The sequence below is a fragment of the Strigops habroptila genome, chromosome 4 (assembly GCF_004027225.2).
Source record: "Strigops habroptila isolate Jane chromosome 4, bStrHab1.2.pri, whole genome shotgun sequence".
Lineage (NCBI taxonomy): Eukaryota > Metazoa > Chordata > Aves > Psittaciformes > Psittacidae > Strigops > Strigops habroptila.
Window position 1 is genome coordinate 2,726,153 of NC_046358.1, and position 24,255 is coordinate 2,750,407.

The window sequence follows — 24,255 nt, forward strand, 5'->3', positions numbered from 1 at the left end:
TGTATCTTGGTATCAGAAGAGCAGAACTTGATTCCAGCCTCTGGATTATCACAGGACATTCAGAGATGGACCAAGGGTTCCTTACAGAAGTTGCCTTGCTTGAGGATTGCCCAGCTCAGGGAGACCACGCAAGAGTTCTGCACAGCCCTGCTCGTGGGACCAAGCACATTGTAGCCAAAGCTCTCAGCACAACTGCTGCACCTCTTAAAGCAGAAAGATGTCCAAGAGTGTGAACAGACTTTTCCCTGGACTTGCTTCAGACTGTGAAAACAATTTCAGTTGCAGTTAAAAAGCATCAGGTTACAGACAACAATTTCAAAATCAGAATAATTTGAGTTTAAGGAACTGCTTAACTGGAATTTCACCCAGTCGTGACTGCCTTTTAAGATCCTTGGCAGCAAGTGCCCATGAACAGGTTTTGTATTTAACTTGAAGTAGAATAAATATGCCTTTATTTCCAGCTGCTATTTCAAAGGCTGTGGAAATATTAGGAGCAAAGTGTTAGCCAGCCATGCCTCAATCACAGAGTTACAAACGTGCTTTGAACTGGGCTGCTACAAGGTGTTGCCTCATGCCATTCTAGAGAGGTGACTTCTTAGCTCCTGGTGCTCTCGAGGTTTGATCTAAACCATGCTAAAATGAATTAGACTCTCACTAACTTGGGCTTGGATCCCATACTTAAAATCTTGGTTAATTAAAACAGAAATCATCACCAGAATGCCAGGATACAGCCACAGATGTGTAGGAAACCCAACATAGCCCACATCAGAGAAAATACTGTAGGAACAGTGCTGTGCATGTGAATGCTTTGTTTCTGCATGGCAATTATGTGCTGGTTCACATTGTTGTTTTGTGGGGAAAACACATTCTTGGACATCAGGAAATGAAGGGCCGGTTTTAATGTGATTTCAAACAGAGAGTGTTTTGATATGAATTGATTTATTTCAGCTACAGTGTTGCTTGTTTAGCCAGCTGTGATTAAAACTAGTATTGTACAGAAATGTGAATGCCTGAGAGAAATAGAAATTGTGCCTATATGGTTTATACCATTATGACTTAAAGAGGGGACATTCAGACTTGAACAGGGAAGATTTAGGTTGGATATAAGGAAGAAATTTTTTACTATGAGTGTGGTGAGGCACTGGAACAGGTTGCCCAGAGAAGCTGTGGCTGCCCCATCCCTGGCAGTGTTCAAGGCCAGATTGGATGGGGCTTGGAGCAACCTGCTCTAGTGGAAGGTGTCTGTGCCCGTGGCAGGGGGTTGGAACTGGATGAGCTTTAAGGTCCCTTCCACCCCAAATCATTCTATGATTCTATTATTCTATGGATGCTTTTCCAACTCCGCACTGTTACTGGAAACATATCAGAGAGGAAATCCTGATTAATGCAGGATACGCTTCTCCTTTGCTGCCCATTCAGTCGCTTCTCTGTCTGTCTCCAAAGCAGTGTCGAGAGGTGTGTTTTCTCATTCCCAGGCCTGCTCATACCTACGGGGACCTGCCAGACGTGGGGAGCCTCTGTGAAACCTTCTGTAATGAGGCCCTGATTCATACCCTGCTTCAATCCCAGGGAAATTCCCCAGTGGCATCATCGGGCTTTGGCACGTGGCCAGAGTCTCAGTAACTTCCTTATTTCTCTCTCCTACATCGAGGATATTCCTAAGCCCTACTACGGCACACAAGAACATAAATCTTGCCTGTGACTATCTTATATGAATAATTTTTCCCAAAGTAAATAAATCATCCCTCTCTCCTCTTACCCTGGCAAACTGTTAACTGAAAAACTGAGAAAATGCTGTTTCATTTGGGAGCCAACTGAAATCATTCCACAAATCTTTAATTCCTTGTTAGAAAACAGAACCAACTGCAACCGGCTGGCAAAGAAAACGTGCCCCTCTTTTTTTCCCCTCTGCCTGCCTTAGTAATGTAACTGCCAGTTTCTGTTTTCGCCTCTGTAGAATTATATGCCTCTATTTGAACCTTTTGACAAATCGGTTTATTTTCATTCTCCCTCTGCTATAAATTCAATCCATATGTCTTTAAAACATCCTTTCATAGCTATAACATGGAAAAGGAAGTGGCTTAGCCTCTGTATAGGAGGCTACAGTGTATTTAAAGTGAGCTCTTCTAGTTTGCATGCATCGCTTCTGCTAGCTCTTAAAGCCTTCACTTCCTCATTATTCAGGTTACAGGGGGCATTGGCAGAGTTTTCTCCATTAACAGTGATGTACAGTGAAGAAGCACAACAGGATAAATGATTCCGTTCTCAAAATATCCAGGAAGTTTTTGATGGAGCTTTACCACCAAGCAGGATGCAAGGAGGATGTGAAAAGGGTAGGAGAGATCAATTCAGCATAAAATATCAAAAGCAAACCCCAAGACAAAGAAACAAAGGTCTTGCACAATGTGCTGCCATTCATCTGGCAGGGGTTTGTTTGACAAGAATACACAGCACCTATGTGACAGGAGGTCACTGCAGTAGGAGTGAAGTATGTCCACATCTGAGACTGAGCTGGGGTCAGAAGGTGAGGGTGGGAAGGAAATGTGGGTCTAAGCTGAAGTATATTGGTATGGCTGCACATGGATAAATCAAAACTACAGGATGCAGCAGGGGAATAGCGCAGGGAGTTGTGTCTAGAAGTGTCCTTCTCTGGAATCATATAAAATTTGGGCCAGGGTGTACTACTGGAATTGCAGGATAGATCCATAATTAAAAATATGGTAGAAACTGAACACGACTGCAGATCTAGTAGCAACAAGGGTACAGGAGCACTGGCTCAGGGGGCTGCAGGCAGGTTTTTGAAGTCCACCTAACCTCTGGATGCAGCGTCATGCTGTGTTTCATCAGATCCACCCCAGGGTGCCACTGGAGGACTCAGGTCCACTCTCCCACCCCAGTCTCAGCCACATATCCATGCTCCCCACCTCATGTCACTCTAGAGGTCACATTCCCACCCTTTCCTCTGTGCCATACAGAAGAATCTCTAATTTGCCAACAATGCAAATAAATTGTAGGGATACACACAGAGTAGGATGAGGTCCCAATAACAATCACACAAAACTGTTTGGAAATCCATCATTCTGTTCAGTTACTGTGCATTAATGCTCATGCGTGCTAAAATCATGGAATGTTTTGGGTTGGAAGAGACCTTAAAGCTCATCCAGTTCCAACCCCCCGCCACGGCCAGGGACACCTTCCTCTAGACCAGGTTGCTGCAAGCCCTCTCCAACCTGGCCTTGAACACTGCCAGGGATGGAGCATTTACCACTTGTTTTGGCAATCTGTTCCACTGTCTCACCACTTTCACAGGGAAGAATTTCTTCTTTATATCTAACCTAAATCTCCCCTGTTTCAGTTTGAACCCATTACCCCTTGTTCTTTCACTCCAGTCCCTGATGAAGAGTCCCTCTCCAGCATCCTGGTAGCCCCCTTCAGACACTGGAAGCTGCTTGAGGTCTCCACGCAGCTTCTCTTCTCCAGGCTGAAGAGCCCCAACTTTCTCAGCCTGTCTCCATACAGGAGGTGCTCCAGGCCCTGATCATCCTCGTGGCCTCCTCTGGACTTGCTCCAACAGCTCCATGTCCTTCTTTTGTTGGGGACACCAGAACTATATGCACTACTTCAAGTGGGGTCTTGTGAGAGCAGAGTAGAGGGGGAGAATCACCTCCTTCAACCTGCTGGCCATGCTAAGAAGATAAAATAGGAGTGTGTGTGTGGTAAATGCGTGTGTGCAATCTAATTATCTTTCTAATCTCTCATATTGAGGGGTCATCTGTAGAGATGAAAATGTAGTCAACCTCAAAACTTGTGGGTCTAGTTTGGCGTATCCAAAGGTTCCCCATGCAGAAACCACAGTCTGTACATTTGAAACTGCACACAGGTTCAAAGAGCTGGCATAGCCCATGGGTTTGTTTGCAGAGTTGCAAAGATTGCAGCTACAATTTACTTCAGTGGGCTTGAGGTGATCTTCCACACCTCAAAAAATCAGGCCCTTCTATCTAACAATCTGCATATAGCTGTTCCAAAGCAAGCTGTGTGTGCACAGCTGAGTTGTTGTATAAACAATAGCAGAGACTTCACTAAAGCTTTTCATGTAGTTTTATCTCAACTGCAATTTGTTTCTAGTTTTTAAAGGCTGTAGAAACACCCAGCCTTACTCCCTAGAGCCTAGTTTCGCTGCTTCAGCCATTCCAATGGTATTTACAGCTCTGATTTTATTTGAACTCTTCAAAAGACCTTGAGTCCCCCAAGAAAGATGCTTATGTGTTTAAGTTCCCTATTGCTAGAGAGACTTGCTTTTCCCTTCCTGGAATGTTGCTTGTAATGGAACTGTGTTTGCTCTCATCCCCAGGTGTGCTGTCTCTACCTGCGTACTTCAGCCCATACAACGATGGCTCTGTGTGCAGTGACGGACGGGCTGATGCTTATGCCCAGCTGGAACTCCGAACTTTAGAGCAGTCTCTGTTGGCAACTTGCGTTGGAAGCATCTCTGAACTGAGTAAGTTTGGGCTGTAATCAAATCTGGCTTTCTTTCTGTCAAGCAGGAGAGCCAGTCCCTCCACTGTTGAGGTCGATGGGAGTGTTGCCATTGTTGACAGTGTGAGCAGTACTTGGCTAACGTTGTGTAAGATTTAATTGCCTCGTGGTGCTGTTTATGAAAATCAGGTTGTTTCATTAGACTGCTTCATATTTAATCACCTTAGAGATACATGAGACGTGGCTTCTCCGCCTTTTGGTAGTTAGTGCCAACAGAAGATGGATGCTTTTGCCTAAATGCCTCTGGAGGCTTTGTTGTACATTTGGGGAACAGAGCAGTGGCACCTCCCTCAGCTGGTGAAGAGGCTTCTCTTTGTTAGTGTTTGTGCAGTGGAAATGTCAAGGGTGCAGGATATTCAAGGAAAAGCTTTTGGGTTACTTGAAAGACAAAAAGAGGAAAGGAAAAAAAATCTGAGAGCACTTTGGTAACAAAAACTTGCTCAAAACCTTCTTTTTTAATGCTAACCAAATGAAATGTTCCATTCCTAGACTACTCACAAAGCCGCTTTAAAGTAAACAAAAATGATTTGTGTTTTCCCGCTCTACTTTTCCCTTGCAACATTTTTGCTGGCATCACTTTCTTAGTCTCCGCCATCCGAATGCTAATGAATGTCAAGGCCAGTTTGTGGGTTTCACCATTTATTTTGCAACCTGCCTTAATTTGAGGTTTTCAAATTCCTTTAACACACCTCTATTTATCCTGGAACACAAGAGCACATTTGTAGCATGGGCCTAAGATTGAATACAGCTTCCTCTCTCTTCCCCTATCCCTGCTTTGGCCAACTTGGTCATTACATCTAGTGAATAGATCTCCTGATACAGTTGCCTACTTTTTCTTTTTTTTTTTTCCTTAAACATTGCTGCACATTGCCAGAAAAATCAAGAGAGTGAGTGTGCAAAGGAGAAGGAACATTTTTCTGTGCTGAAGATTTGAATTCCAGATGCGTTTTGGCTATAACCACACAAGCTCTGTGTTAGTACCAACACTATCCCTGTAAAACATTTAGATCCTGGAGAATCAGGAGCTACTGAAGTGGAAAGGCAGAGATGTTAGAAGGTTTTTCCATTTTGAAGTGGGTCCTCAAACAGAATGTACTATGCCATAAATGAGTGGCACAGCTTTACACTGCAAACTGAGCTTTTTAATGCACCATTGATCTGAACCACTAATAGCATTATCATGTTTAGACATGCATTAGTTTGGGGGGCGGTTGTTCTCCCTAACCTGTGTAACACTAGAACCCCATGGGTTCAGCTGGAGGTTGGTTGGTAAATTCAGCGTCTTGCTGTTAGATATAAATGAAAAAATAATAACCCCTTTAGTATTTCAAAGGGAGGTGTGACTAGTTCATATGTGGCTAAGTTCAGGGCACTCTCTCAGGAGCCACCTTTGTGATGGGGCAACTATTTCAGTTCCATCCTTTCCCAGAATTGTAATTGTAGGACACAATAAAGTTTCCTGTGAGAGTTTTAGGGGACTGTAAAACATATAGCAACAGAGGATTCTCCCAAGGCAAAAATAGATCCTAGCTATGTATAGTAATCTATAGGAATCGTTCAGCTCACTGGTATGGGAGTCATATTACTCAAAGATTTAGTGTCTGAAGCCTTTATTGCAAAGCTCCTGAGCGTTTGTAATGCATCACAATAAAAGGAGAGTAAACAGGGTGTGCCCAAGGCAAGCTTATTGCACAAAGACCAGCTCTATGTGACTGTGTGGCTGCTGTCTTGGGGTCACTGCTCTGTGAACTTTTAAACAATCTGCAATCTCAAAATCCTTTCTGAGTAGAAACTGTGTAATACAGGTCCCCTTCTTCCAGGCCTCCTCAGGTTGACCAGTGCTCTGACACATTGGCTCATGTTCAAAGACCCAAGAGGACTGAGCAGCCCAGAAAGCTCTTGGATCAAGCTTCTTTACAAGGCTTTGCATAGATTTCTGGCACAGGTTGTGACAGTGGTCAGGCTTCTAAAGAAGAGAGTCAGGTCTTGTTATTCTGGAGAAACCCACAGCTAAAGTGAGAATGAGAGAAGCAGACCCCTAAAAGAAGGGATTTCTATTTTGAATATAACATCATTATCTTGTCACAAGTTCCTGGGTAGGAGGGTAGGAGGGTAGAATATTCAATCCCAGTTAAATGATATAGGAACAATCTCATGATATAAACTGGTGATGCCAGCGATGAGAGTAAAGTATTTGCACTGATGCTACTGGCTTTGCCTTGGGCAAGCTACACTCCAGGTTGGGCAGTGGACATTATTAGAAAGATATCAGTAGCTTAGTAGGCAGGAAAGAAACTGGGTATATGTGGTTGGAAAGAGGAGAAAACCAGAATGGAAAACCATCACTGTAAAGATGTTGCTCTGAATGTATGGTAACTGAGAGAAGATTCATTCTGTTTCCTAGCTAATAACTTGTCATTTGAAGGAAAGTTTAATTTCCCATACAACAACCTGCAGAGTGGCAGCTTGAGGACAGCTTATGGCTTAGTGGAGGAAAAAGAATAAGAGCACACAAAAGCCATTTCTCTTAGCTGAGAGAGACTTCATTTAGTTCAGAAAGTGTACTTAAGAGAACTGTGGATGAATAGTAAAGAGATGCTTTTGCATTCTTGCTCTTTGTGCAGGTGATTTGGTATCACGAGCAATGCACCACATGCAGTGCTTGAATACTATCCGCCCAGGCATGAGCCCCATTCGGCAAACCCGGCAGCAGCAACCCATCTCCTGGTCCCCTGATGCTCTCCACACCCTCTACTACTTCCTACGCTGTCCTCAAATGGAATCCATGGAGAACCCCAACCTGGACCCTCCAAGAATGACCCTGAACAACGAACGGTACGTAGGTAATACTGTTAGTAATCAAGGAGTCAGGCTAGAAAGGTCTCTCCTGTAGAGTAACTGTGTGTGCATGGGCAGCTTGGGCAGCTTTGTGGATGCTACCTATCAGGCATCAGTTATTCCTGCAGTCAGGCCAGATTATGTTGTCAGCCTTGCCAAGTTTATGAAGCCTTGGAATTGGAACTGGAAAGTGAGCTGTTTTTTCATGCAATCTTTCCGAGCGAGGCATATCCTATATGCTGCCAACAAGGCTTGTCTAGAGATGCTGCCAAAAGTACATGTGGTTGCCTAAAGTAGTAAAGACCTTACCAAAGAAAATGTTACCTTCTGAATAGCACCAATTAACAATTGTCATCATTCTCAGGAAAAGCAATGTTGTTCGCTGTGGAGAGGTTTGAAGGGATTTATGAACATCCTTCTTAAGGATTGCTTCAGTTGATGCTATGTGTCTGGTATAGAAAGAAATTTATATAGGAAGCCAGTAACTAAACAGAAAATGCAGTGGGTCTCCCTGCCTTCTGCCAGCACCACAACTGACTCTGAAATAGGCTCATTATTAGAGTGGTCAGAAATTTTCCAGAGGGATATTTTTTCTGTTAGAAACCTCCCTGGTTTCCTTCCTGCCCAGCTCCTTGGCAGTCTGCCTGACAGGCTAGTGGCAGCAGAGAGCTGAGGAGCCCTTGGAGCCCTGGCCACAAGTTGAGTTCCTTGACAGGTCAGGCAGCTCGTCAGCTCAAAGACAGACTGATAGCTGGTTCCTGCAGGGAAACTCAGGCCTCTCCACACTTGTTAGGTTTCCTTAGTTTGAAATGCACATCCGATTTTGTGTTGATTTCAGAAATCTTACCTAAATGGGAAATTCTGGTTTCTGATTAACTCTACCTAGTATTTGTGCCAGCATACTCTTTGGATGCCTTTTAGCCTACTGGATATCAGGCTCTGTCCTGGCCCTTCCCAAAAGCAGTCTGTGGTTGGGAAGTTTCACAGTGTAGTGATGTGTTGAAGATCGGGGGGAGGCCACATTCCCTGCTTGTTGGAAAGGTGAGCAGGGAAAGGAGAACACCTCTGCAGCTTTGTAAGCAACGTGGTTTCTTCTTCCCACCTTGGGCTTTACTCAGCCGCAGCTTCTGAAATTGGTATGAATTCATGGTAACATACAAATAATGCTGTCAGCCTGCACTTTCTTGCACCAAGCCTGCTAGCTGATTTCAGCAGCCCTAAAGGCTTCTTGTAGCTGTGTTCACCTCCACTGGAGCTGTGGCTGATGGCTTCATGGCCAGATCCTGGCTGCTTGGGAGGGAGAAGACCTCTGGAGAATAATAGTGGGTTGAACTGTCCCTTTGTAAGGCTCTGAATTTACAAGGCCAGGGTGCAGAAAAACATACTGGGTGGAAGGCAGCCTCTGTAAATTCAGTCTTGGTAAGTTCAATTAGGTTAAGGGGAACTTCAAATAGGGAGAAAAACATGAATTTATCACCCTTAAGGTCTTCGTAGCTACCTCCGCTGGTCACCTGATTTTATTCTCTTGGTTGCTTAACCATCTTTCTGTACTGTATTGTACAGAGCCCCAAAGTCCTTTCAAAAAGAACAGTCTGTGAGCACAACTCTAGCAGCAGAGAGTAGGAACTGATGTATGAAGAACCAAGAGGAAATAAGTGAAATAGAGTAAAATAGGGGTAGGAAGAAGCTGCACATCTCAGCCTGTTGGTAGCTCTGGTTTTGGGGCTCACTAATGTTAATCAAATGCCCTACCAAGTGCAAGGTTATTTATTTTGCATTTTGTGTTTGCACACTGTGCAAAACCTGAGTTTTCATGAGGCCAGATTCAGCAAAGTTGTACCATCAGTTCCCACAGTTGTACAGCTGAAGTTGCTAAACAGCTTCTATCAGAAATGTAGATTAAGCTTTCTGTTTTGTGTTGTGTTCTTTTCAGCTCTCTTAGTATCCTGATGTTACTGCAGCAACTTGTTTTGTACACTGAGGATAATAAAGGAGTTAAATCAGGAGTGCAGTTATCTCCCCAGTTGCTCCCAAACAATGCTTTTCACGTGGCTCACCGGAGTTCTTTTGGAATGCAGGCTGCAACTCTATTCTGGTTTCAAATCCACACTAGATCCTATAACAGCTGGTGTAAGGGAAATTTCTGCCTTTTTTTTCTGACCAGTACTTAGCAGAAAAGGAAATTAAAGAGGATATATTAAAATGGAGCAAAAACTGACAATAGGTGGGGAAAAAAACAGAATCTGAGGACTATCAGGATAAACAATTGGCTTTGAAAAGTTTATGAAACCTGGAAATGAAATTACTAGTGCCCAGTACACCAGAAATGAACATCCAATCCTAGATTTCATTTGCTCCAAGGTGCATTTGTAAGTGTCTTACTGCATTGACCTCTGTGCATGTTATTTAGCATAGCCAGTGGGATAAATACTCCTAGCAGCACTTTATACAAGAGGTAGTTTACTCTTTTTTAGCTTAAAAGGAGAGATGGTTGAGGCTGCGTGTGAGATGCCAGACTCGTGGCAGGATAGATGAGGGCACTGATTCACCTAATGTGACTTGGCAAGGCTTTGCAGCCCAATTCTTTTATTCTTTCCTGAGCTGTGCTAAATCAGCTGCAAACTCTGCATTGCTCTTTGTGCATTTATGCTCTCTCTTTCTGGAATATACTTGTGTGCACTGCAATCCCAGTTTGTTTTCTACTGAAGAAAACCCTCAGTCACAAACAAGGACAACAACCCTGACCTGTTCTGCAGTTGCTTGTGCTTCAGTTCCTAGGCTCCTGCATAAACCTATTAGTGCTGAATGCTAATCTGAAGTTTAGCAAAGAGAGGGATGGCTGAGAGAGCTGCAGACTTGGTAAAACCTGACCTTGGGAAGGTCTGTGAGCCACATTGATTCAGTGGAATTGTAGTTGTTCAGTACGTCTAGAGACGTGACAACTTACTATCCATCTTGCCTGGCTTTCTGTTGTCTGTGAGCTTTCTGTCTGTCACACTGGGATGCAGAGTGCTATGAAAATCAAAACACTGTAAGGTCTGGAAGGTCTTTACTGTACTTGAACATGAAGGCAAGCACAGAAGCCTGTTGGGAGGGTGTCACGTGCCATAAAGAGCTTTTCAAAATGTGGCTGAGCTTCTGAACATATATACAGCAGACTGTATAAGGTATGGGAACATACATGCTTGCAGTTAGTTATGCAAGGCACCCCAATGAACAGAGACAGTTTAAACTCATATAAGCTATGTGCCTTCTCCATGCTAAACGCCTTGGCAACTAGAGAACTGAGGTGTGTAAACTGTAGAGTCCTGCAGGAATGGGGTGGATGTATTTGTGTCTTCAGAGCTTGGCAGGTAGAGGAGCTTTCTGTGTTAGCCTCCAGTATGTGAATGATGTGGGATACCAATAGACTGAAACTCTGGGAAGCTTGTGAGTTGGTTATATCTGGTTCTGATACTCACCTCCAGGCATTGAAAGCGGTAGGAGGAGGGGAGGCAGAATGACAGAGAAAGCACTCAAGTATCTTAAGCAAAACATTTGAAGCATGTTCACAGTGAATGCAGCTGCTTGCTGTATGACCAAGCCATGACCCACTTGGATCCCCAAAATGACATTATTTGCTGCATGGACAATAAACCATCTGCTATTTGATGTCAAATAGGCCACCTGAAGTGTTTTGCAAATACACTTGTGCAATACTTTGACAAAGGAATTAGACCCTAAGGTGAGAACAAGCTGCTTTCCGCAGTAACGATACACCTGAGGGCCTGAAGGCTCAGAGCCTTTTGGTGTCATCACAGAGCACATCTGCCTTTGTTGCTGCAAAGAAGTGTCTCTTTTGGACAATAAGATATTTGAATTTCTAGGAGATCACAGTCTGTATTGTGTCAGAGGTCAGACAATGTGGGTTTGGACCATGAAGAGTGAGCAGACATGTGGCACTCCCTCTGCTCTGTTTCTGCTCTGTTTTTTTTCCCACTGCTTATGTCAGGCTGGCTGAGCTTGGGAGCATTCTGCAGTGTGAGCTCATGTCCCAGAGCAGCAGAGCATGTTTGCTGGGATTGTTTGGGATCCTGTGACTTAAGAAGGGCCATCCAAAGGTAAACGAAGTTTCTTTCTCCCTTCTTCCCTTTTTCCCAAGTGGAATATAAAGCTTTTGTCTTATTTTTAATGGTGTGTCAAGGCAAGAATGCTCTGCCAGTGATACTTATCTCAGGGAATATTTGTCTGCTCCCCATACAGCACAAATTGAGGTCAGTATTTTAGTCTCATTTTACAGTTGGGTGGACTAGTCTATCTTGGGTTAATTGATTTGGCCAAGAGAGTGGTCCAGCCTTAAAGCTAGAAATAGACATCTTTGATTGTCCTCATCCTATCTCATTGTGATTATCATTGCAAACAGCATTTATTGTAGGAAAGTTAGTGCGATCTAATACCTAAGAATAGGCAAAAAGTTGGATCCTGCTTCCCTGTGTAGTCTTTGGTAGGCTGAGCTTCCTCCTCCTCTTCCAGCTGCCCTATTAAAAAACTATGTATTATGTTTCCCTATTGTTGATGCTGCTATTCTATAGAATGTTCTAAAAGTAATTCTGGGCTTATCCACAAGTGCCCATGGATCTGGCCATGCCAGGCCTTTCTGAGTTATCCGTGTTGCACGTGCCAAGTTTTACATGTTGTCTGAGTTTGCTGGGTGTCATGGTTTATTCCAAACATCAGCGAGTCCAAAAGAGTTTACATCAGCAGAAGCACACAGACTGCACCCATCTGACTCTGTCAGTGAAAATCCAGTAAAACACCAGGGAAATTCCAGAGCTAATGTAGGATTTGTCAGCTGCCAAGTGTAAAATTTGGGGCTTGCCAATTTGACGGAGATTCACAGCTCTTCAGCTGGAAAAGCTGGGGACACTGCAAGAAGCCAACTACAATCACACAGGGGGCTACCTCATAAGAAAAGAGAGAGCTTCCTTCTGTTTTCCATGTGCAGGCATCTAGAAGGTTTCAGATCTGCTGCTTCTCTAGAGGAGTGTGGTTTGTTCTGTGGTTCTAAACAAACCTGAGCTCACCCTGTTTCTCTTTTGTCACATGAAATCCTTCAGAAACGCTCCTGCTCATCCTGCTTTCAGCTGGGTGGTGGCTGCTTTAATCTACAAGGTTCAAAAGTGACCTAAATAGTTTTCTATTTCCAACAGGAGTCCTCTCATTACTTCTGTTACCTCACATGATCCAGGGCCCATCGATAAGCCTGCAAACAGTATTTTTCCTTCCAGTACCTAAAGGTGGCCTGCAAGAAAGCTGGAGAGGTACTTATTAGAGCAAGTGGTGATAGGACAAGGGTTAATGGCTTTAAACTGAAAGAGGGGAGATTTAGATTAGATATTAGGAAGAAATAGATATTGGATATCAGAAGAAGTTCTTCCCTGTGGGTGTGCTGAGGCGCTGGCACAGGGTGCCCAGAGAAGCTGTGGCTGCCCCATCCCTGGCAGTGTTCAAGGCCAGGTTGGACACAGGGGCTTGGAGCAACCTGCTCTAGTGGAAGGTGTCCCTGCCCATGGCGGGATCTTGGAACTGGATGAGCCTTAATGTCCCTTCCACCCCAAACCATTCTATGATTCTATTTAATAGGGTTAAGCAGGAGAAATGGACGAGTGCCTACTGTCCTGTGCCACTATAGCTGAGCAGGAGAAGGAAGGACCTGAGCTATCTACTTGGGTTCTTTCCTCTGTGGAGGATTTCTAGCAATGCCTGCTCTGAGACATTATTTATTGGGAAAGGGCAAAAAAATGCATGTGATACTGCCAGAAGAAAAGACTGCAGCCCTTTCATGCTATTTTTGAGTGCTGTTTGCTCAATACTATATTCTTCCAGTATTTAACGTATTGACTTAAATCATCATTGGCTAGAACACTTGGTGTTTAATGTCCTGTGGCATATAATCCAAACTTACCCTGGCTAGCATGGAAAATAGAGATGGGTCTAAATTAATAGTTCCTGAGACAGTGTCAAAATCCTGTCTGAGCATCCCCTGATTCAGTGGTGATCAAGTTTGCCTCTCTGCCTATTATGCTTTTAGATTCAAACACTCCTGTTCAGACCAGACTGAGTAGAGTAGTGGCCTTACAACCTTATTTTCTCTTTCATACTTTGTGAAATGCAGTCTGTCCTCAGATACATCAGAGACACGTCACTGACTTCTACTGAGAGAAGAATAACCTCCAAGTAGTTTGTGCATCTGCTTTCCTACAGGGCTACTTTTCAAGTGCCTTCTGGCACAGTTTCACTATCAAGAGCCTTGCAGTGGTTGCTGCAAATAAAGAGTCCCTGTGCTCTGGCTATTTCTAATCCCCAGTGGCCATCAATCAAGACGGTCTCCTCATCATGTTTTCTAAATTGAAAAAGCATTACTTTGATCCTAGTACCTTTTTCCCTGATGATATTTAGGTGCGTCATTAGAAATAATTAGAGCCTTCAGCTCTTTCCCTCATGGTTAGCTGCTTTCTTCCCCTCTTTCTTCCCCTGGCACAACTAAGTGTTCATTCTGAAATGGCTTGAGACAGGTCATACGGATCAAGTTTATACAATGATATCAATTCATATTAAAGAGAATACTAACATCCCAGTTATTAATGTGAATTGTCTCCAGAAAGTCTTGCTCTCTGTTGCATGGGCATCCAACTGGCAGAAAAGAAAGGAAAATCAGGAATAACCTGCAGAGCCTGCTGCTGAGCCCTGCATTTGCTTGAGCTGCATCCTTAGCGTCACTGAGGAGTATCACTGCATTGAAAGCTGGTTAAGGCTTTTCAGGACAAATCTTTTCTCCAGATGGATGTTTCCAGACTCTCACTGATCTGTCATGAGGCTTTTTTCCCCCCTCTACTCTTTTTAACTGCAGGTTTATGGAATTTTATTAAGTGCAACAGCTACATCATTGTCTGTCTTTTAGATCTATCTGTGGCCCAGCCTTTCCTAATTCAAATTTAATGTATTTATGTCTGAATTCTTTTATTTTACAGCCATATCCTATTGTTACCATGCCACATCAGGAACAGAACTTGATACACTTAGTTCAATGAGCTGTGTCTGTGAAAAAGTCTGCAATAAAAGAAGTTCTGAGATCTCTTGTCTGAGAGACCTTAATATCTTTCTGCCTACTGCTGCCTTAACAGTCAAGACATAGCATATAGGAATAATAAAAGTAGACCCTGATTCAGTCATTTGCCTTGAGACAGTATAATGCTGTAATCATATATTCATGTTTATGTACTTAAATCCACTTGGAGTATCCCTGAAGCCGGTGGGGTGTTTACAGAAGGATGTGTCAGTGAGCATATTCTAGTCCCATCCCCATGCAATAGTCCCATTGCTATTTTGATATAAATATAATGATTAAATATAGGGAAACAGAAGGAAGCCTGGTATTGAACTGTGCCATTATGGAATTGCTTGTTCAGAGTGGACATAAAAATGTCCCCCTCTTTGTTTTAAAGGGGAAAAAAAAGCTATTTGCTGTTGATGAAAGATTAGTTTGGTAGTTTTATTAGAAGAATGAGAGGGCTATAAGCAGGTAAGAGCTTCCTCCACCAACACTAAGGAGAGAAGCTGTTACCATGTATTTTTGCCTGTTTCAGATTCCACCAGTTACTGTCAGACTTAGTTGTGATTTTGAGATACTCATTCCAGGACAATGGAGTGAGTGGCCCTATTTCAGAAGCCAGTTAAGCTGCAATCAGCATGTATCTATTGACTGAAATTAACTGTTCACTGGCAGTGCTGTTCCTGACCTTAGGCAGGATTATGGATTTGCTGAGGCCATACTAAATAGTTGCAATATATTGAATATCTTCCACAGATTTCACAATTGAGAACAGATGTGATTTAACAGGAGCCAGTAGCTTTATCACACTTGTGGTGAGCAGCTTTCACCTTCCTGCTCTCTATGGTGACATCTCAGCACTTATTACAGTAACATCTAGCCAGAAAAATACAGAAACACCTAGAAATTGCTGACTTTAACAGTCAGAGCCTGTACTAGTGGCACTCCTTCCACATATGTGCTCCTGGTATCCTAACTGAAAGACTGAAGAGATATCCAGGGTGAAATGTTTATTTATTACTCTGTGTGTGTGTGTGCCCACACATGCTGTGAGCACCACAGCATTGGATATGCGAAGTGAATTTTAAAAAGTCAGATTCAAGTCAATAGGTGACAGTCAATAGTTACATTTGGGCTCCTGGTAATGCTCCTGCCTTTACTTGGCATCATCTATTGAAGTGTTTTCAAGTCTCTTCATTTTTTGAATTGTTAATTTCTTTTATAGTTCAAAGAATGTAGCAGTAGGACAAGGGGCAATGGGTTTAAACTGAAACAGAGGATGTTCAGGTTGGATATAAGGAAGAACTTTACTGTGAGGGTGGTGAGGCACTGGCACAGGTTGCCCAGAGAAGTGGTAAATGCTCCATCCCTGGCAGTGTTCAAGGCCAGGTTGGACAGAGCCTTGGGCGACGTGGTCTAATGTGAGGCATTCCTGCCCATGGCAGGGGGTTGGAACTAGATGATCTTAAGGTCCTTTCCAACCCAAACCATTCTATGATTCCATGATTGCAAAATTGGAATGTGAGGGATAACCTTGGCAGTAGTGAAGGGAATTAATTGCAAACCCTGAGGATCAAATCCATCCAAGTGTAACTGCTGAAGCTGGCAATGCACTCTACTCTGAACTAGTTTTTTTCCCCACCTCTGTCTTTTATGTTGTTGTATAAGCAACCACTGCTCAATTACTTTTCAACTCTGCTATCTCACACCTGGGACAGACCAGCCTTTCTTCCCTATTACTGGCTGTAAGCAATTTGTAGTGTTGTTGGAGTGTTTCCAAAGTAGCCTGTATCTTCTGATCTTTCTGTATTGGAGCAGGGGTGTGGTACAAACAGAGATTATTTAAATTCTCTGCAAAATATCAAGGAGAAGAATCTCACTGTAGATGGGATTGAACAGCTCAGAGCAGTCTGCATGGAGAGTAAAGAAACTGCCTTCCAATGCCAGCCTTGGCACACAGGGATAATTACAGGTTAAAAAGAGCATATACTGCTGTATGTGAAGCCATGTGCCAAACAGTCAGGCTCTCAGGCTGCCTAGAAACCTTCCTGCTGCTTCTACTCTGATTTCCATGGACAATGGTTAAGGATGGTCTGAGAAGTCTTCAATGTCAAAGATACAGCGGAGGCAGGTCACCTGAGAGATTACCGCTTTCACATGGTCCTGAGCAACCTGTTCTAGCTGACCCTGGTTTTAAGCAAGGAGGTTTGGACTAAGCAATCTCCAGGGGTGCCTTACAACCTCAGCTGGTCTGTGGTTCTAATTACAGTATTTGTCTCTTAAAGTTGTTTTACGTGTGTCAGCCTGGTAACTTCCCAATCATTGTTAGGTATCAGTTCCTAGAACTGGCTATGCAGATAGACCGCAGGCAGCAGTTGGTCCTTACCACCTAGCTAGAGAAGTAATAAGGCATTTGACAGCCTTCGTCCTCTCAGTTACAAAACATGGGTTTGAAGAACACTATTTTCTGCTTTCATAGGTACTTTACAGTAGACATCAGTGCTTGCTGGAAATCCCCAGAAAGACTGGCTTTGACATAAGCCATTTCTGGTAAATGTCCCTATTTGTAAACATGTTTGAAAACTACATAGATGATCTTTGGCTGTCTGGTTTAGCAATGAAGAGATGACAGCCATTGTGCATGTATGTGTGTGTGCTACCACCCTGCAATTACTAAAACTACAGCTATAGTAATTCCTGTAACTTCTGTAAAGATGGCCATGTGAAGTTCTTGGCTTCTGCTCTTAAGATTCCATCTGTTCAGATAAAAAAGAGGATGCAAGAAAATGAAAGCCTAGCAACTTAGCTGCCAGGGCTGGTCCCAACAGGAATCTTCAGTGCCTGCAGGCACCCTGTGCTGTGTATTGTTTGTTGTTTGCTGTTTCAAGAGGAGAAGACTGAGCAGCAAGCTAGCATCAAAAATGAAGGAAAAATCATCCAGGGAAACTTAAAACAGAACTGTTACAGCATGTGTTACTAGAAGGCATTGTAAAAACACAGGAATTGGTAAGACAAGGTCTGCTAGCTTCTTTTTCCACCTTTTGGACAGTGAAAATAGTAGAGCACTGACCAAGTGTCTCAATTTCTCTACTTGATTCTTGCTGGCTTGCTGTCATTTAATATCAGCTTGTCTCCATTTTTCCTAGGCATAGATCCTTAAACACAGTATCATGATACTCTTGTAACTAAGTAAAGAGCAGTAACTCTGTGGACGGAAGGTTCTGAGCATATTGCAAGAGCGATGATGGTGACAAGCCAACAGGTTGCTTCGTTTTCAGTAATTGCTACTTCCAATTGAAGTTAATAGTGTTTCCTATTGGACTAAATTACAGCCCTTCACTTGCAGAACTTGCCTGTTTCCTGAGGAAGGAGTTAGCTGGTGCTTTAACAAAGGCCACACCAAATAAAAGTACAATCTGAGCGGTTGCTGTGCAGCAGCCAGGGCTGGCAGCTTGGTGGAGGTTTCACTCTTACTGTTCTTGACATCTTTTTAACAGAGAGCAAAGCTGAGCTCAACTGAAGAGTAAATGTTTCTGGGTATAATTTATGATAATAGCAACAATCATTCTTTCTCTTTGACCTTATGGAGATTAGAAACTAAGCTTTCCCTGGGGTAATCCTAGATCAGTATGTCTCTGCTTTGTTTCCTTTTTGAAGGAGACCCTGGCAATTTGCACTTCCTTGTCTTATACTTACGAGTGAATGTACTGCCATGACCTGGTGGTCACTTATGAAGCTAACTGCACTGTTTTCATCACATGTTTTTGCAGTAAATGCTGAACTGTTTTAAAAAGCATGTCTGCTCTGCAAGACAAATCCTATTCAAATGAGTTGCATGTCTGAGCTTATTCAGCTCTGGCTCATGGATTCTTCTAGGGCTAAACAACCTTTTGTTGATACCATGCATGCTGGTCTAACATGTTTGCTTAGAGAGGAAAGAGCCCAAGCTGTGTTTACTGCTTATCATTGTAAATCTGGAGTGATGCTGCTGAAAGGTGTAGTTTCAGTCTGGAGTTAGTTACAGGGAACTTGAGTTCCACTGAAGAGTTTGTACCCAAAGTTCTTCCATGGAATAAAACATATATCATAATGGCTGGAGAAGAGAGGGGGGAGACAGAAGCTGGAAGTTTTTATCCTAGGCTTGCTGGAAAACTCTCTGCCACTGTAAGGAATTCACTTAGCCATTCCTCACCTCTTCAGAAATGCAAAAGATCCTTCAAGAGAACTATGTTGTTCTTCTAAGACAGGTATTTCAGTATTGGTAGGCTTTCTCAGCAGGAAAGGATGAGTTGTCCATGATGCAGTACTAAAAGATAGTTAAGCTAGTTGAGAGGAGTATGAGCACATTAGTCATGTTATAATTTCATGCTAATATAACCTGTGTTATATACGTATCTTGCTGTAATTACATTGCTTCCAGCATCCGGACTGTGTGATTAGGAGTTACCTTTGTGGAGCACTGCCCAATGCCAGGAAGTCAGCGCTCAGTTCCCTCTTGTGGCTGCCAGATTCTTCAAGAAGGATCTCTCCAAAGACTTGGTGCATTAGAACATCACAGAAACATATGTTCCTTAAATGACTTTCCATCTGGGCATTCCATTCTTCCTTATACAAGAAGTTACAATAGTTTAATTAACTCTTTTAGCCTGTTAAACTGTGTTGAGACACTAAGTACACTTAAGGGTAAGCGGCCAAGCTCAGTCTGCCTGCACACGTAGAAACGGCATTCACCCCAGTGTAGGCTATGTACTTCTTTTTCACATAGTTGGGACCCAGAAGTACCTGCTGTGAAGAAAGGCAAATAAAAACTAGTTTATTTCTCAAATAATTTTGTTTCTTCAGGGTTTTTTTTTTTTTGAGGTAAAAAATCTGGGAAGAAAGATACTTGTTTCACATGTTTTGTATATATTTCACTGATTACTCTTCCTTTGTGTTTGGAATGCAGAGCACAGGGTGTTGATAGAAAGGTTTATTCAAGCAACAGGTAATGAAGTGTAGAGCTGATGAAAATTTTGAATAACATTTTTCAACAAGTTGAAAAAGAATAATTGTGCATGTTGCACTTGGGGTTAGAATTGATGTATGTTTAATTGTCACTTTTAACACATCATTCATCGATGCTTCTGTGGTTTTAGATCTGCTTTCTAGCAGCAGAATTGTGATGGGGCTGAAAAGCAAAAATATCCTTGTAATTTGGTGTTGGAAACAAAACTTATTATTTTTGTCATGCTGATCATTAGCTGAGTGAATTGTTGGAGCTTGAAATTCCTCTGTGTTCCTGTAGTAATCACCCTCTGCAATGGTCAAATTGAACCAGGTTGGACCTGTTGCAAGAATGGGTTTTAGCTGTGTATAAGAAAACTCTATTCCCTTACCCCCTATTAGAATGTTTATCTGATCTATTAATAGAAGATTAAATTAATGTATTAATTCAAGTGCACATTTTTAGAGAGAGAGATGGGGCAACAGATAACCTTGATATGGAGAGTTGGATGACAGTTGGGTTTTTTATCTGCCTCCTGGCCTGTGCTGCAGATGTCATGGGTGTAAACAAACATTGTCAGTGTCTTCTTCAGTCGTTTGCAAACTCAGCATAAAATCTGCAGCTCTGTAGTTCAGAGTAGATGGGATGTAAAGCTTTGGTAATGTGACAAGTTGCCTTCTGTTTGTGCTAGTAGTCTTGGCAACTGCATGCACAGTGGTGTCAAGGTTTGAAGGTAAGTGCCTTTGCATCTCTTGCTTGCAAGATTGTTGTTTGTGGAGACTCCCCCTACTTCTGGTGTAGAAATACCTGTGTTCTGAGGAGTGGTTGAAGTTACCTGCTAGATTTTGCAGTGCATATGTGGATAACATTGTCCTTCCAGAGATACTGGGAGAGCACTTGAGTCAGCTTTATGAGCTGACAGTGTTTGGAAGACTAGAGATCAGGCTAGCCAAAGCTCATGGTATTTTATCAGCTATGGCTATTGTCTGCAGCACATAAATTCATTATAAGAGGAACTCTACAACTCTGGCCTTAGATCTATAAACCTTTTTCTAAAAGAAAGCAACATAGTTCTTGTAGTTCAGTAGACATGTGAGGAGGCTACAAATACCCAAGGTGACAAAATCTTCTTAGCTTAACTTTACATGTGTCTGCATTATTCTTGGCTAGACCAAACTGTTATCTGCTGAAAAATGTCCTGCAGGTATACATATTTTATATATATAACACACTATTATATGAAGTTCATACACTGTAACAGTCAAAGCAAGAGGCTGCTCAGCAGCAGTGCTAGCAGATCCAAGTAACAGTGCTGAAAGCTGGAATTTGTGGCGTCTGAGAAGCACTGCAGCTTTAAATGTTGAAATTCAATGCATTATTGCTCTAAATGTAGGATATTTGGAAACTGAAAGAATTTGAGCCTGACCAACCAAGTCTGCCTATCAGAATTCCATAGTTAAGCAGTTATGTCTACCATTCATCATGCTGTTTAGGCTCATTGATATGACCATAGAAATCACAGTGACAGAAGCATAAAAAGAGTTTGAAATTGGGAGATCTATACAGTTACATGGCACGATTTATTTGATTAAGGCAAAATGCAAATATATAACTCATTATGCTTTCCAGTAAAAAACAGAAACACATTCATTCACCACTGGTACCAAACATCTTTGGGTGAAACAGACCTCTGTCTTCATTCCTGCACAGCAACTCTTCAATATTTAAAGGCAAGAACTGGGGAACAAAACAGAAGCATCTTGAAGGTACAGGTGAAATACGTTCATTGAGCAGCTTGCCTTTAGGTCAAAGTGATGTTGTCTTGCAAAATGATAACTTTAAAAATGCCACACTGATATCTCTTTCATCCAGCAGTGATGTTACCCCTCTTCCTTATCTTTCATTAATGACAAATCTTAAGTGTCTTACTTGGTACTGGCGTAGAGAGAAGGCTACTGCCTATTCATTCACAAATGCTACACCCTGTAGGCTTGATTTCCTTCTATTCAAGAAAATGGACTCTTTAATTTTAGCTGTTTTGTGAGACCTTCTGTGATTGTAGTATAGCAGCAAGAACCTGGGTTGTATAATTACACTGTTGGGTGGAGTGGGTACTGGATTTTAGGGCACACATTACGTTACTGTGCTCAAGAGAGCTCCAAAATCAGTTCTTTTCATCTGCATATATTGGTGTGTTCCTCATGCCTTCATGCTAAATTAGTTTCTGGAACTTTTCAGGCTGCAGGAATGTGAAAAGCCAAAAGATTACTTAGGCCTTCACTAAGAAAACACTGACATCAGCACCAGGTGAGACCAACGATACAGGAAGACCATGCTCACAGTAGCGTGACATGGCACAGAAGTATAACATCAGTCAAGCCATTAGAAAAATGGAAGTTTCATCAACTTTTAGTCCTGGAAATGAAAGTATCTTCTTTTAACCTTGAAATTTTAGCTTCTAGACACTACTATTTTGTGTTTTATAATTTCTCTTTTGAAATATTGATTAGGTTTCAGCCTGTGCTGTAAGGTGAGTGGGAAACTTTTCCCTATTTACTGTGAAAACCCTTTGCTTTGGTGAGGATTCTCTTTGTTTAGTTGAACAAACTTTTGCAGTTATAATTAATTAAACAATTTTCAGCATTCCAGCACTGCACCAAAATATTTCTCTTTCTGGCTCTTTGTTCAACAGTTGTAACTCAGACGCTTCAGGCAATGCTCTGCCTGCAGGATTTTACAACTGGGCCCTGAACATCAGTTCTAAGATTGAATCTGGCACATTGGTTTTGGCTGGAGAATCAGCATATGTTTTTAACATATGCATGTTGGCAAATCAGATTGAAGTCATAAGAGGTCTGTTATCTCAATCCTCTGAGTAGTTTTGGTAATGAATATAATGGGAGGAGTCTCAGCACTGGATAGTGAAGAACTGCACAGACCCCAGATAAATCTGCTTGCAGATAGCAATGGATTTTTAGTTTGCCCGCGTAGCTGCTGGAATGAACCATAGGAGTTACCTCTTGTTTTTATCGCCCACGGGATCAAGGTTAATCCAAGAATAGCAGACAATCCATTCTGGCTCTCTGCCCATGTTTATCTCTGCCTATCACAGAGCATGCTGCTACAGGCTCATTTCTTTAATGCACATAGTTTGTATTCACGTTCTGCTCCAGAATGTACCAGTGTTTTCCTTTGCAACAGGAATTGTCAAGCATGGCAAGGTTTCCTCAGTCTGTCTCCTTGGGATGAGTCCTGGGAAACAAAACATGGAACAAAACATGCCAGCCATTGCTTATTTTCTGTTAGCCAATGATGCTAATTTAGGAAAAAAGTAGTAATATTTACAACAAGGATACAAAAGGCCTTCTTGAGATTTTCCATGTAAGTTGATCTTGAAGAACAGCCAAAAGCTTAAGGCAGTTTGTGACCTGCTCTGTAAGTCAGCATGAGCACATCTGGGCTTTTAGAAATGTAAATTGCCAAAGTAAAAATGACAGACAGCAGTTTCTGAGGGGTGTGCAGATGCAGTTTCTGAGGGTGGTGAGGCACTGGCACAGGGTGCAGGGTGCCCAGAGAAGCTGTGGCTGCCCCATCCCTGGCAGTGTTCAAGGCCAGGCTGGACGGGGCTTGGAGCAACCTGGTCTAGTGGAAGGTGTCCCTGCCCATGCCAGGGGGTTGGAACTAGATGAGCTTTAAGGGCCTTTCCAACCCAAACCATTCTGTGATCTTGTCGTTAAAGCATTTGTGCTTACAAAATGGAAGGCTTGCAAACCAGAGTAGTCACCTTTTTTCAGGAGCAGGGAAAGGCTTCACAGATCTGATGCAAATAATCTGGCCAGACCCACTGTTCTGTGGTGGGAAGAGCCCATATCTCAGTGATGATGTGAAGATGCTCTTGGCTGGTCAGAGACGAGATTTCAGACCCAGGTCCTTTGGAGATCTGTATAACGAACCTCTGCAAGTCTGGTGGTACAAGCTGACAGGCATAGGTCACTGGCAAGCACTCTTTTCTGTGTCTCATTCAGCAGATGTAACAGCAAGTCAGTCCTCATAGTTGCATCTGGTCTTGGAAGTGATTTAAACACACAGCTGTGTATTAACTGAGGTCAAGACTGCAGTTAGACCCAGAGTCATGCAGGAGTATTTCATCTCCTGGATTGTTTGCAGTAGTTTTCAGCTTATGGAGGACATCGGGGCATTGGGAGGAGCAAGAGCACGATCAGTGGTTTCCCTTCCTCCGCGTTTCCTCTGTGGAGGTGGCTACTCACAGTACCCATCAGGGATCAAACAGCTCTGGGAGCATCTGGGGAGACAGATGGAAGTCAGTCACATCTTTGACCACAGAACTATGACCATATTGTTGTAGTTAAAACTATCATGTATATCTGACTCTTATCATCAACTATATACAATTAAAGTTGGTTTTAATTATTTTCCATCTGTCTAGAAATCAAGAGTTCCCTTTGCCACAGCTACAGATGTTACAAATATGTGTTTCTATATGAGACACATGGCACATTCCAGAGCAGCACAAGTACTTGTTTTGAGCCTGAAAATGGAATCTTTTTCCCTGTTGTTAAAACAAAGTTTGTAAAATGTGATTGTCATAAATAAACCACAGACTTGAGGGTCCTTTTTTAAGACTCATAGTGAGTTCCTGATGATTACTTCATGGGTTGTTTTAGTGAGCTTGAATTTAGCTTTTACTTTGATTTGCAGTGAACATGAAGTAAAACCTATCTGATGCTGCACCTTCTAAGTATGGTTTGCAGACAAGGGTGGAAAGGGTGGTATTTCTCTCTGTGGT

General features: G+C 42.6%; 1 protein-coding gene across 1 annotated transcript in view; it reads left to right on the forward strand.

The window, feature by feature from the left end:
* The window catches only part of ABTB2 (ankyrin repeat and BTB domain containing 2), a 138,401-nt gene that overhangs the window by 83,239 nt on the left and 30,907 nt on the right, over nucleotides 1–24,255 (forward strand). The window contains exons 2-3 of the mRNA XM_030481462.1: nucleotides 4,352–4,498; nucleotides 7,161–7,371. Of these exons, the coding sequence (XP_030337322.1) occupies nucleotides 4,352–4,498; nucleotides 7,161–7,371 (358 nt within the window). The remainder of the gene's footprint in view (nucleotides 1–4,351; nucleotides 4,499–7,160; nucleotides 7,372–24,255) is intronic.